At 41.0% G+C, this 15,291-nt stretch overlaps 1 protein-coding gene across 2 annotated transcripts in view; it reads right to left on the reverse strand.

Moving 5' to 3' along the window:
• Window positions 1–15,291, reverse strand: part of NRG1 (neuregulin 1) — a 102,480-nt gene that overhangs the window by 16,314 nt on the left and 70,875 nt on the right. For both annotated transcript variants that reach the window (XM_009700592.1, XM_009700591.1), the window contains exons 2-3: window positions 12,543–12,672; window positions 5,723–5,781 (exon numbers count right to left, since the gene is read on the reverse strand). In XM_009700592.1, the coding sequence (XP_009698894.1) occupies window positions 5,723–5,781; window positions 12,543–12,672 (189 nt within the window). The remainder of the gene's footprint in view (window positions 1–5,722; window positions 5,782–12,542; window positions 12,673–15,291) is intronic.

Here is a 15,291-nt window from a genome sequence, read left to right on the forward strand (position 1 = left end):
GAACCACCTCCTGCCGGCTGGATGCACCCTGAGGTGCAGGGGCTGATGTCATTTACACGGATCACATGTCTAAATTAGCACCCTCGGGCCCCAGCAGCCGGCGGTGAGGAGGAACCCAGGTTTCACCCAGCAGGTACCCTAGCTTCATCATTCCCATGGGGCCAACACCATAACCGTGGTAACTCTCACTTTCTTTGTCCTTGTGTGCCATGAATTTTAAATCCAATCGTAATTTTCTGACCAAATGGATTTTTTGTGTAGTTTGTACACATGGAGAATGCCAATTCTTTCCTGCCAATCAGTAACATTTTAAGGGTTAAGTAAGTTAGAATCCATCCGGGTCTCTTCCTAAAGAGCCAATATTACATGCCTGCATGAACATGGCTAACGATATACATTAGTTGCATAGAAAGCTTGGTTAAGTCTTCAATAAAATGAATGACATGCCCATGCATACATATTCCTGTACTTATGCTTGCTTATAGGTGAGAAGCCTAGCCCGGATGTAATTTAATTTTAGGGGAAGTCATTCATATCATGCAGTTTCTATTTCAAATAATTCAATGGGAAGTTGATACTTAAAATGGGAACAAAAAAGCCCTAACAAGAAAACATGCTGAAGAAACATGCATTGCTTATTCAAGCCTAGATGTCACATAGCTCTTATTTATCTGTGGTATTCCTAGCTACATTCCCTAGACTTGATCAAAAAAAAGTAGAATATCCGAACACTTCTCATTTTATAAATAGGTCATTATTTTTGATCTTTTCCTATGTAACCCAATATTGTTGCATACTTTTTACATGCAACGTGGTTTCTACTGAGTATTTGTCCAAGTGCTCTAAGAAGAAATACAATTAATTATTTTTAATAATGCAGTTTTCATTCTGGATTTTATTTTTGTGGGGGCACTATTAGAAAAAAAAAATGCTTGCAAAGCAGGTTTTCTTCCAAAAAGTGACTTACTACTACAACTCATTGGATATATTGTAGCATGCTGGGGTCCAGGGTCTACAGAACAAGAGTATGATGCCTGGACATGCAGGAACAGGAACTTCAGGACGGCATGCTGTGTTCATGAGTGGTGCGCCACAGCTGCTGGGCACCCAAGATTTTGGGGTTGCTACTCTATAGAGTTAGATGGGTGGGTAGCCTGGGGACATGGTGCTGCACAGGGAGGGGTCAGCACAGTTGCAGGTTTGTGTGGAGGTCTTGCACCTGACAATGGAAGGACCCATTTGGATCAACTGCAGCAGCAGAGAAGTCCGGGGAGATCAAGCTGACCTCTGAAGCATCAAGGTGGTGCCATGCGTCTTAAGTAATTGTTTAGTTTTCTTATTAAATGTGTGTTCTGTGGGTAATGAGAAATTCTAAAAAAGTTTCTTTTTCATGTAATTTTAATTGAAAACAAACTAAAATCCCCCAAACTATCACAGAGCAGAACCCCGACATGCTGGCCAATTCTGCTTGAGGGGCTGGGATGCTGTGTCTCTTTGTGAGGCTTAGGATCCACTTGGGAGCCTGAATCTTGGTTCATTTCACTGGTACTCAGGCTGCAAAATCAATTTTGAACTTGAGATGTTAAGTCCTATGGCTCCTGTAAAAGTGTTACCCTACAATTGATTCTAGTGTCAGAAGTATAGAAAATGTCCTTTCTTAGAGTATCCTATCATAGCAATTTTAGTATTTAATGAGCATTAATTGAGCAGTTTATAGTGAAAAACTGTCTTCTTCAACCTTGAGCAGAAGATGGACAATGACATTTTTCAAATCTGTTTGTATCATTCAGGAGTCTTGATCTCAGCACATAAAGAGTACAATTTAGTGTGCTGAAAGGCTTTAGAAAATGAAAATTTCAGGTAAGATTGTCTACTACCCTCATACAGATGTGACTACCTGACAAACAGACAGAAATTGAGAAATACTGAGCTAGTAGACTTGCTGAAGCATGGACCATTGAAGATCTGCAGTTTATGTGGAAAGACTGAAAAACTGAGGCCATTACACAGTAACAGCAGTATCCCTCTAGAATATCATAGCTTTACTCACCTCTTGCTTCCTTTAATTTCTCAGCCAGGCGCACACTGACAATATGAGGCGAGGCTGGTGTCTAAACACACATTTCCCTCTGACCGTTTTGATACTGTCCCTCTTGCTTACTAAGGATGGCAGAGCTGAAATGGACACAGTTTAAACTGGTGTCCCATGCTGAAACGCTTGTCTTCAAAAAGGCAGGGACCACATTCAATTCATGCCTGAGATGGCTCACAGCATGCCCCACAAATTGTTCTATATTCACAATATGTATAACTGTTAATTAGTGAAGGAAGCAAGTCAATTGGCCCTTTTGGTGGGGTCCTTGTCCCATCTGAGGCGTTCGGGAGGACAAAGGGTTTACCTGTGATTATGCTCTAGAGAAGTTTCTTCAACCTTCTATTAATCCAATGCTCTGCCAGTGTTTTGTATCGCAAGGATCACTCTGCACAGTGTTGCTATAAGCATTCTCATGTACAGCTATATAAAAATTAGCCAAAACTTTTAATGTTAATTCATTACTTTTATTTTCCTTCATTTGCTTTGCTTCCTTGCCTTCAAGGGAATGAATATGTGAATGTTCAAATACAGCAAATACATCTGCATGGAACAGATGTATTTTTGTGACTTTTGTGGACCACCTTCTGGTGTCTTACAGACCAATGGTGGACCATGAGCCTCAAAGTCAAAACCACCACAGCAAAAAACCAGGATATTGGGGAAAACACCTGGTAGCAGCTGTGACTGCTGTGCTCAAGGAAAGGACATTACAGGGTCTGCCAGCCAGACTCCAGAGACGAGCAAAACTAGCACAGTTTGTTCTTTAGTTTTCCTTGGTCTGCAGTGGTGGTAAGGACCAGCTGAAGGGGAAAAACTGCGTAGCTGAAGTGCTGGAGGTTAACTGTGGCAGCGGGGACAACTAACAGCCATCACCTCCCAGCCACAACAGGTTGTCCTGTGGTTTGGTCTGTTTGCAAAGCTGGAAGCCAAGGGACAGTCAGCCTAAACATGTGCTTTCCAGTAGTCTCCCTCACATCCATTCCCGGGTATGCTCACATTTTCACCAACAGAAAGGAAAGTCATTTCTATGGAAGAACTTTTCTTAAAATGGAGATCCACCTAATCTCCTGTGCCCCTTTTCAATCTATTTCTAGTGCACCACGACAACTGAAGCCTCCAGGGCTAACCAAACCACTGAGAAGATAAGCCAGTTAGTTATACTTGGACTCCGTTGGGATAGGGGATTTCCAGAATGCTCTGCATTGGCGTTGTTTCGATCTTGCAAAAGGCCTTCAGCAAAGCTCATAACTTCAGGACTCTTATAAATACCAACTCTACGGCAGATTTCTGAAGCCAACTTTTTGTCAACAGCCAAATACAGAGCCTTAAGATAGTAACAGCTCATCAGCAGGGACACTTGGCGTGGAACATTGACCCTTTCTTTCCAAAAGAATAAAGACCCTTCTGAAAGCAAGTAAAATTAGATAGCACTATACAGGTCGCATGTGCACTTTTGTTTCTTACTGGCAATTACGCTGTTTAACATCACAATTTGCTTTGTACTTTGAAAAAGTTACATCTATAGAGCTAAGTTAATCACGTGCAACACTTGGTGCAAAATATGAGCTTGGCTTTAAGCCCCAAATGCAACATTTGCCTGAAGATAGCTCTCATTCCAAGTCCCCTTTTTAATTGTATGTTCTCATCTGCATTGGGTGTAATAATAAAAGGTCAGATAAATGCTTCTTCATTGATTTTCTGGGTTAAACATAAATGTACTCTCACTGTACCCTTTCCAAAAGTGTCATTTTAAGGTTTGCAGCAGTTTAAGAAACCTGATGTTATACTGCAGATGCAGGGTAGGCAGAAGTGCCAGAGTCTCATAGCCATTGCCTGTGGCTCTCAGGACAGCCTGAGGTAGGTAGTGGGTGCTCTCCTGCCAGTGCATTTCAAGGAGAGGAGGGCTGGACCGGCTTATGTACTTACAGCTGAGCATAACTCTTGAAGCAGTGCAAGGGCATCTATGCCTTTTCCATGGAGGCAACTTCAGAAAATGTCAGCCTGGTATCTATTGCCCAAATATTCCTTTAAAAATCCCAACCAGAATTAGGAAATTGAAAAACTAATGAAAGAAAACCCATCTAAACTTTTTTTTCCCTGGGTAGGAAAATGAATTTGTGATCAACATACAATTATTTCATAGTTTTCAGTGTAAATTCAGCAGAAAACAATGGATCTTATATTTTTACACCACCTCCTTTTAAATGTTTCTTCTAAGGTCAGAAAATCTTAGCTGTACTTTTCACCAGAATACACAGAAAAGGCCATTTAAAGCTAACATTTGGTAAATTTAAACACGGTAACAGCATAAAAATTTTCAAATCCATATTTACCAGAGGCATTTTAAAAATAACTCACACTAATAAAGCTTTTAAACCAGGGCATAAAATACACACTTGAATGCTGGAAGGTCTGGTCTCCAGTCAGCACCCTTGGGATTTACATGGGTAGCTTCCATGATGAGCAGTATAAATTATGTATGGACATTTTCCATCCATCAGTATAAGAGAAAACCTATGCATCTCTTCAGGCTCCAAAATGTCCAGCACATGCTAACAGCTTTTTGTCCTATATACTAATGGAAATTAAATTAAGCTAGCCCATAGTCTCTGAAATCTTTCTGTGCTGGCAAGTAATCCATCAAAAAAATAATAGTTCCTATAATATTGCTCTTAGATCATAGTACATTCTGATGCCAGCAACAATTAATTATGAACAGTACACATGCATAAAAATTTAAGATCTAAGTAATTTTCTTATATGTTACCTTTGACTTTGCTATAGCCAATGAGAGAAAAATATTCAGTGTACTTTCTGTTTCCTCCCTGAGAAGTAAAAATAGTTAACCCATCCCTCCCTGGGAAAGCTTATGAGATATGTGACTCGGTGCTGATTCTGCCAGCCCTCTGCCACAGAGTCCTCTGTGTGTGCCTGTGTGCTTGTGTGTGTGTGTCTGCCTGGTACATTTCTTTGTCCAATTAATCTGGCTCTGAAATACTTGATCTCCTGCACCTGTTACCCACAAGTATATATGTCAGACCCCATTGTTTATGCCGTCCCTCCCCCTTTTCTTTTTCTTTCTGTGCTCTTTCCCCTGAAAGTTGGACAACGAAGAGGAAGAACACTTTGATCCTGTTTGGCATGTGCTCACTAGAAACCATGTAAGCATGTCAATTACCCTTAACTTGTGAGTCCAAATCCAAATCTCATATGCAAGTAGAGGATTAGCTACCTGTCCCTTTGTTGGGAGAGTACTGCCCTGTGTAAGGACTCATAAGCTTTTCGTGGCAAATAAAACATGAGACTTTCAAAAGGTCATTTTTGCACTTTTACTGCTTGATGTCAGTGGGTAGTCCGTATCACACTGTTCGGTGTTAATTTCACAGCGTTCCTAAGTCTTGCATTTCCCCATAACCTCAATGCCAAAAAATCCAGGAGAGTATTGCAATTGCTTTTTGTTATAATTTTCATGCAACAGGCAGAGACAATCAATATTAGGCCTTAGGCAACAAATCTAGTTACAGATTAAAAAAAAAAAAACAACTGGAGGAAAGATGCAGCGACAAGAAAGCAGCACCAACTGAGCATGCTTCTACTGCGGCACAGACAGAAAGGTAGTGGACGTACTGTAGAAGCTGGCCATTACGTAGTTTTGGCAGCGATCACCAGTAAATTCATTTGGGCACCTGAGAGGAAAAACAAACAAAAAAAAATGGTAGAGAAAAAACAGAGAAAAGAGAAGAGGTGAATATATGCTAAGAAAGAAGCTCCTTCAGTGTGAACTGATATGACTTGGTGAGTTCACTTTCAGAAACTGAATCTCGGTTTAGCGTGTCAAAATGGCCCAAGATGTTAAGAGCAACTCATTCGCTCTGTGGAAATGAAAAGAAATTCCCCCCCTGAAAAACCAGCCAAAACCAAACCAATCCAGATCAAAGTGTTTCGAGCTGTGAGACAGAAATTCACCATTCCAAATTCCCAAATTGCTTTTATGATGCACTTTCCACAAGGCAGCGAGGACAGAAGATCTGTACATCACTCATCTCCGTGAGTTTGCTCTTTTAGGCTTGCACTTTACAGCAGTCTCCCAAACAAGAAAGCTGCCAATGTGTGCAATACAAATGCATCTGCGAACGGATGGAAAGATCAAAAATCACACAAATGAGAAACATTTTGGAGGTCAATAATGCCATGGTGTACAGATTTTACTTTAGAGAATCAGGTCATAAATTAGTACGTAAAGAGGCCGGTTCCAGCTGAACTGTGAAAACACCAAGTACTATTGATTTTGTTGCTGTAGTTGGGGAAGAAAGCAAAGTTCAGATTATTTTAACATACTTTCTTGGTTTTGGATTTTCATGGGCAGAGTTTCAGTACATCTTGCTCCAGTGAATCCAGGTTGGCACCTAAAGGGCAAAAACGTGATAAGCAATAGTACACCAAAACCACTGCACTAACAGACTGACATCTGCTGGCCTATGGAGATGGGAGTGCATTAAGTGGCCTCCTGGTTAGGTGTTAGTGAAAAACGATCAGAAAAAGGGCAAGAAAGTGTAACCTTTCCAGAAGATAACGCTTTGCAAACTTTACAGCAAAAATCCACCAGAGAAAAAAACCTAGGAAGTCTTTTTGCTGGTCTGTTTTGAAAAAGAAAGAAGAATCAGGGCTACCAAAAATGTCTATCAGCTGATTGTTTATTCCACCTCATGAAGGGACCAGAGTGAGGGTTTTTTTAAAATTTGCAATGCAGTGTGTAACAGCAATTTACTCCGTTGCTTTCACCAGTCACACAAAATCTATGAAATAACATGATTTCCCTATTTCTGTAATGGCTTGTTGTGTCTTCCAGTAATTTCTTTTGAAGGGGAATAGTTAAAACAACAATTACAGAAAAGCCAAAAAAAATGTCCAAAAAGCAAGAAGACAAACTCAAACCAAAGGCAGAAAATATATTCAACATGGCTGACAAATGTAAGAAGAGCCAGTCCAGTCAATAAGTGAGATGGGAGGGCAGAGGTGCTCTCAAAATTTGAAGCCCCACAGCTGTCCGTCCTTTCAGTTCGTAAGCTCTTCTGCGCAGAACTTTAGTGCAGCTTTCCTGTTGGTCATAGTGAAGACATTTCTCTTCTGTGCTTTGCCTGTCTTTTCTGCTTCTGGCTGTCAATTGGTCCTTCACCTTTATTCTCCATTTTGGGGCAGAGCTCCCAAAATATCACCATAGCAATGCAGGCTCCTGTGCGTCAGACGTAAGTGTGAATGACTGTCCACCACACTAAACATCTACAGATTTCGATCTTCTTTCCTCCTTATTCTTCTATGCACTCTTACTCAGCGTGTGACTTGAAATTACCTGATACCTGCTTCCTTGAATATATCTCACTTGCATTGCCTATCTTTCTGATGCTCTCCATGAGTTTGCCATAGTGCAAGAATCTCCCCCTCTTCTTCTCCTGCTGCCAATACAGTGCTAAGCTCGTTTTCAAACTGCTTCATCATTTACTTGCCAGCGGCTGAAAAGACTTCATATTTGCAAATGCACGTTGTTCAGAACAATCCTCCACCTCTTCTACCCATTCGAGTTTCACGTGCATTGAAAGCTGTCCTGATTTTTTAAATTCCACTCTTCCACAGTTGCCTCTAGCCCTAAGGGTAAGGGATTGCTGCCCTCATACAAGTGGGACTTCCAGAAAATCACTTTGGCAGAGGATCACTGTCAGGCATAAATACTAGTATCTTGTTCAAATAAACCACACAGGAATGATTTTTGTATAATAAAGATATATTTTGAGGATCTGCAGACGATTCTTTGGAGACAATTTGCTGTAATGATATATTTGTTTATTAAGGAAGGGAGTTTATGTTCTTCAGAGCCAAGGTCACATCTTTTGGTAAGTACCCAGTGTGGAGACAGCCCAGTTTCCACAGATACATTCAGTTGAGAAAAATGCAACAAGGATAAGTGTGTCATGAAAAGGTGATATTGCTGGGCATGATAGAAGACTTTTTGTGTCTTTGATAGAAGGCAAAATGCCTTTGATAGAAGGCACTTTGATCCGTGTTACTGAATGAGAGTAAAAATGTTTTAACCCTGTGATTTCAGTTTTATTTTGCACTATGGTGCAATACATGTCCCTGGAAAGCTTGCATTCACACCTGCATTGGCTTTCATCTCACAGGGACCTCTACATCTTGTTCATCATGCTCAGCCCTACACAACCCCAATGAAGTTGTTGCTGATGAAAAGTCTCAGGCTTTGCTCCTGCCACTGGCCGGTGGTGGTTGCTTGCTCCATCCATGCTCATTTTCAGATGTTGGTGCAGCTGTGGAGGTGATGAAAACAACTCAAGCACTGGTGTAGATAATGCTGAAATCGCTTCCAGACGGAGCAGGGTCAGCCCTGTTGAGATGGTGCTGAAAATAGTTCAGGTGTGTTTATACTCATCCTGGAACCATTGTCAGCAAATGGACCGCACCACCTGCCACTGAGAATGGGTCCAGGGTGGGCCAGCCGAGACGAGAGCTGAGATGAGCCTGTACGATTATGTGTGAATGCTAAGGGCATTTTATTGCTGAGTTATGTGGTGCAGCACCATTTCCAGTGCTGTTTGGCAGGTTGTTTACTGTAGATTGTGCTTTTACAAACAGCATGTGATGGTGTTGTTTTCAAAACACCTTGTCCTACTTAAAGTTTCGAGATGTTATTTCTTGTTGTGTCTTTCTTTTCTAGTTCATTACCCACATACCATTTTCTTTTATGACACTAGCAAAAGTTGGAGTCAAGCAATTTGGAGCAACAAGTAGACATTTGTGCTGCGAGAGCCTTACAATTTCCTTTTTGCCTAAAAAAAGGCTACTTGGACTATTTATTTATTATATTAACTGGGTGAAACCACAATACTAAACCACATATACTAAAATAATTGCTTTTTTCCTCTATACACAGTAGTTGCAAAGAACAGTGTTTGCACGTGTTCAGAAGGCACTCGAATGCATATCATCAAACTCTTTTTTGGCAGAAGAGGAATGGCTGAATGGATTGGGACCTCACATTTCCATTTTATCTACTGCCTATAAGCAAGTGCATTGTGGAAGAATGTTTTTTTTTCACGGGAAGTACAGTAGACTTCCCTATTTAGGAGTCCATTTCATAGCCCAAGTCAGACCTAGTATTTCTGTCCTGCCTGTTGAATCTCTGGAACTTTTGCTAGCATCATGGAAGCAAATTTTATCTTTTTATCTTTATCTTTTACTGTTTTCAAGAACCCTCTGGCAATTTCTATTCCACCAAGGCCTCTACATGAAGACAGATATATAAAATATCATTAAAAAGTACATAATTCACTCTTTTGCTGTTAAGAAAAGAAGCAGCATCCTTCTGTTAGAGAGAAGCATTATTTTCATCCAGTGAAATTCAGACGTAAATTCATTTCTTCAGTAACAACAAAAGCACTAGAAAACATGATCTCTGCAAGTAAGAAATCAATTAGTCAGACCAGCAAGGCCTTCATGGTAGGATACTTCAAAAGAACACTCTAAAAGCATAACAGATATTATATTCATATAGATTTTTCTTCAAGGAAGAAGCAAACGCTAGGAACTCTGGTCTTAATTTTGCATTTATTGAAGAAGCTATCTGATTTTTTGTCTTCAGTGAACTTGGGGACACATTTCCAACTGAACAGAAATTATTTAGGAACCTCAGTCTCATAGGAAGCCAGTAATGTCCAGGCTTCCAAAGTCTATGATGTTTTCAAAATGTGACTCATGTTCCTATGAAATTTCTGAAATTTTTATACAGTATTTTATTTAAGTAGTCTCAAAGCTTCCTTTTTCATCTTTCATATTTTGAGATTGTTTTGTTCAGTCTGGGACCATAAGTAAAATACATGTAGGGAACATACATGCTACCATAGATGTAGCTGTACAAGTCTTCACACATTTCTTGAGTATTTCACATGGTTACCTCTTGAAAGCAGGGAATTTACTTGAAGTTCACACCAGTATCCATGACAGCAAGATCTGATCCAGTCTGGATCATTATACTATGTATTTTACAAAAAGCTTTTTTTTAGTACATAACTAGATTTTAACAGGAGATGGATTTAGGAGCTCCCTTTTTTTAATAGAACAGGGGGTTTACAAAACCAGAGCTATTACTTGGAAAATTACGTGGCGGTTGTGAATCTGAGTCATGTTTTTTTGGTTAGGGATAAAACCAATTTAGAATGATATGGCTCATGCTTTAGAAATTTTGTTTTTGCTCTCAACAGATGGACCATATGGAAAAATGTGAACTTGCTACTGAGGCAGAAATATGAAGAGCAAGTACCATATTTCAAGCGTTCTGTTTCTACAGGCATGTTCTGAGAGAAGATTTATTTTCTCAGAACAATGAAGGCAATGTGTACTGGTTAGATACTTATTTTAGTTAACACTGGAATACTAGAATTAAAATTAGACATCTGTATTTTTAATGAAATAAGAAGAGAACTGTATTTTGTTGCTTCAGTTTCCCAGTACACCCACTTTCAAGTACTCACACTTTTATTTCTTACGTGGCTGGATTGCATTGTGTTTTGCTACACAACATAAAGTTTCAGTTCTGCAAGACAGTGGTGGCCCTGACTGTCCTCAGGATAAGGCTCCTTTTCCACTGCCTTACTGTAAATGAGATTCACCCTCTCTGATTTTACAGCTCTGATGCTTTTTCCAAATAGGTCTTGGGCCACCCAGAGAGAGGCACATCTGCCAAATTTGGGAATTGCCTTTTCTTTCAACTCTAGCCCCAGAATTAAAGGTTATTTTTTGTCTACAAGAAGGGAAAAATTCCCCACTTCATGCAAGTGCCTCTGAGACATTTAATTAAAAATTTAGCCAATCTATAACATCAAAGAACAAACACAGATCTCTGAATTTAAAAAAAAAAAAAAGGCCCCATACCAGTGAAAATGGGATACCTCTGCTAATTTTTAGCAAGTCTGCTAGATGCTTAGGTCTGCTGCCCTGGAGTTTTCTGAGCGGCATTTGGATAGGAAGTTGGAACAGACAGGTAGGCTTTCGTACATGCCCTGGAGAGTCATAGCAAACTGCTCATCTTGTACTGCTGCCTTACAACGATCATGTAAATTTAACACAGATCCTTCTCTCTCTCTCTCTCTCTCGGATCCAACCCACCAGAGCCAGTAACTTTTCCATATTCACTTTAGCTAAAAATGATTCTAAAATCAATGAAATATTCATCACTTTCAGCAACAGAGCAACCTGTGAAAAACCAAAGCAAAACAAAGCTCATAAAGTGCAGGTAACATCCTTCTACAAAAAAAAGAAAACTCACAAGTAAAGCAGAACATTGTGGGGTTTGGTGCTTGTGGGATTTTTTGTGTGTGTGTGGTTTTGTTTTTTTTTTAATATTAACAACATTGACATGCAGTCAATGCCTTCCTGGTCTAATGAAAGTATCACAGACTTTCACCTAACTCACCTATCGGAGTCATCTTCACAACTAGCATAATTTGATTTTTAGTCCTAGAAGACTCAAAATCTATGCAGTTACAGCAGACGACAGTCTTTACTGACGACTGTCTCTTGACTGTCTGAAAACCAGCAATATTCTCACAAAAGTGTCCCCTTTCTGCTCAGTCCTGCTAGGTCCCCAGGACGTTTCCCAAGGTTTAAATGCTGAGCTCCCTCTCAAGCCAGAGAGAGGCAGTTACTCACTATGACTAGTTCAGCTCCAGAGGTGAATGCCACATGATGCGCTACCAGGCAGGAGGTGAACTCCAGTGTTGTAGCTCTCCATGGATATTCTCCAACATAATGGACTACTGCAACAGCCTGATACAGCACAGGCCAGGGCTTCAGAAAGATGCACAAGCACACCCTTAAAAAGAAACTCATACATATATGACTTCCTGAATCAAGATCCTCACATGAAATAGTAACCTCCACCAATTACCATGACATTCAGTGTTTTTTGTGCAACTAAACTGAACAGCAAAAACTGCAGTTGTGAATCCAGTTTCATCAGAAAATGTTCAGTTACTACAGCAAACAACAAAAATAACCAGTTTGTCCTGTATAAAGAGTACTTATCCAATGCAGCTATCCACACACCTTTTTTTGCTATTTGCAGTGTATTTAGTTTACAGTATCTGTTTCATTATTTCTAACATAAGGCTCAAGTTGTGTTACTTCATGCATGCAAACATCAATGGGGCTTGCTGTGCCAGTATCACATGGGAAGATTTCCCAGTTAGCCTCCGTTATGCCTCACATACAGAACACAGAGGTCATTCTTGGTAGGTTATTTTCACATCCACTTACTTAAAAATGAAGTAATATCTAATGCCGCAAGGACGGGAGGAAAAATCATTCAGGTGCTCCTTTAAAGAAAAAGCATTTCTGGAACCTGGTGGCTCCACCAAAGTAAGCAAACAGGATTTCTTACCTGCACAGATATCTTGGGGGGTTTGGGAGATCTTTAACCATGTAACACTCTCCCCCATTTACACAGAACGCTTTCTGCTTTATGTCACATTTCGTGAGATGACTTGTCCCAGTTGTAGATGTGGAAGTGGCTGCAAAAGACAAGAGTGAAAATACAGTTCAGAATGGCTTAGTTTTTCTTACGGACTGGTAAGTGTACTTGTATGTGGGGGAAGAAGTAAGACCAGGGAGGATCTGGCAAGTTCTCTGAGCTTTCTATCTGCTGCTACCACAAGCACTAATTACCTAACCCTGTATTTTGTTGATTGACACAGGGAGTGGAGTTTTAAATACATACTGCAGAGATACACTACCCGACACCCAGCCTGGGAGGAAGGGAGGATTTCACTAGCCCTGTCTATCAAGTGACCGTAAATGACTGCAACACTCATGTATTTCATTTAAAAAGTGTAATTTATGTGCATATACTTATATTGCATTAACTGCATTCAAGTGATTTTGGGGTATGAAAGTCATTACAGTCTGCTGATATAGTGCCCAATAAATTGAGTCCCTGGCTGAGTTTTCTTCCTGGCATTACCTTGAAGTAGGTGTTTCTCAGTGGAGCTTAACCTGAGGCCCCATTCTGATTCAGCCCCTCGGGACTGAACCCCTCGGTCCAGCCACTGCCTTCCTCCCAAGGGAGAGGGTGACCAGCTGAATGCTGAGTGCCTCTTCCCCTGCTCATAAACGAGAGCTGTGGCTCCTCTGGTTTGACTCTGTAGGAAGGGAGAGGACGGGGGGCTGGATGCATCGTCCCTTCCTGTGCATATACGATTGCCACCTTCGTGTCCACAAAAATCTTTGATCCAAAGGCCAACCTAGCATCTCGTGCAGATGGGCTCATCTGCATGAAGTATTAACAGTTTTGGGCCACCAATGCTGCTAGACACCATTAGGTGTCAAAATTGCTGTCAAATGGAAGTACCACTGTGTCTGCAGTATTTCTTACCTTGCTCTCTGCTGAGTTTAGGGAATACCTGGTGAAGGCAGGAGCAGGCTTTAGTTAGCAACCTTTAAGGAGGCTGCCAGAGTAGGATGAGAAATCCCAGCCTTAGGATTTACCCATGCAGTGTCTGCCAAGGAAATGATAGTGCCCTGACCAAAGGGAGCAGTACTGTAGGAAAGACAGTGCTCAAAAAGTCTCCACTGCAGTCATTGCTGGTAACTACTAGTGTAAGCTGAATCTAACCGAGGTTGCCCAAAACTAGCTAACAGCAACAGGGATGATGGGGAGGCCATATTATGTCCTCAACTCCTCATGCTGCTCTGTGCCTGCAAAACCACCTCCATGAGCTGAGTTAAACCTAAGTCAGGCATGTACCTGCTAGGCTGCAGCTGCAGACTCCAACTACAGTCTCTGGTTTCCCCCTGGTTTAAATTCTGGTTTTGCTCTAAATTCTGTCTAAACAGGGTAGGCATGCTTGAAGCCTGGACACCAGTCAGTACCCAGCTCAGGAACCATGCCACTGATGGGCTATGTGACCTCTGGCAAGTCATTATTCATTTCACTTGATTTTATCTGCCTAAAACCAAATCGTTTAGTTGTAAGGCGCTCACCACCGCTTAAAGAAAGCAGCTCAACTTGTGCTCTCAGTTGGTGGGATAAAGAGCCCCTCTGATGGTGTCTGTCTCCCTACATTGGCTGCAGAGCAAGCTTAAATTCTTGAGAATATGCCCCTAATTTTTAAATGGCTAAAACTAACTGAAGTGACTATCTGTCATCTGTAAAGTGTGGGGAAGATTCCTGCATGGTTTATGTTTAATGATCTCCAGACATACAGAAGTAAGAAATTTTGTTACAGTGCTGAACAAATCCCAATATTTTTGTTTCTGAAGAATAGCTTCTACCCTGAGGTGGAACAATGCTTTTATCTGCTGACTGATTCCACTGGAGTTGACTAGAAAGCTGCAAGCACCTACACAAAAGTTGTCTGATATTCAAAGCCTCTTCTAACACGAAGGCACCCAAGGGATATGTCTATAGAAGGCGGCATGTGACATTCTACCATTTGCTGTACACTGAATCCAAAGAAAACATGCTTTTAGCAGATTGGCTATCAACAAATACACTTACACATTTCAAGTTCTTCTTTCTGAGAATAAGGATGAAGTAGTCCCTGTCACGTTTGATTTTCATGTATTTCCCATCATCTTCCAAGTAAAACTGCATTGTTAGCACTCAGCACTTGGGAGAATGGGTCACCTTGACTGGCACCATTTTCAGACTGGCTTTAGCTATCTTGTTTTAATGAGATGTGAGATAGTGACTGGGATATTTAAGTCCTCCCTTTTACTCCATCAAAATCCCATCTGTCTGTACAGCTAACGTCTCTCATACTCCTCCCTTCCTTTGCCATTAATCACCAGCATGCCAGCCTCTTTCTCTTTCTTCCATGATGCCTTGCTTGCATGGGGTCTCTTCCTCTGATGGGCCAGGAAAAGCCCTCCTGTGACCTCTTCCAAAACTCAAGCTCTCTCCTGCTTCTCACTGTTGCACCCACTCGTTGTGTCACACCTCCCCAGTTCCTGATCTTGACTGGGGCATCTAAGTGCTAATGAAATGCAAACAGGGAGTACTAATTCCTCATAATAACACATTCCTTTCTCCTGACCCCTCAAAGCATAATTTATAACCTCTCAGACCAGGATAAATTTATGCCTTGTCTAGAGGCAGGGAAAGGGGGCATGTTTTTAGAGGAGTCTGGCAC

The sequence above is a fragment of the Cariama cristata genome, unplaced genomic scaffold (genome assembly GCF_000690535.1).
Source record: "Cariama cristata isolate BGI_N322 unplaced genomic scaffold, ASM69053v1 scaffold32885, whole genome shotgun sequence".
Classification (NCBI taxonomy): domain Eukaryota; kingdom Metazoa; phylum Chordata; class Aves; order Cariamiformes; family Cariamidae; genus Cariama; species Cariama cristata.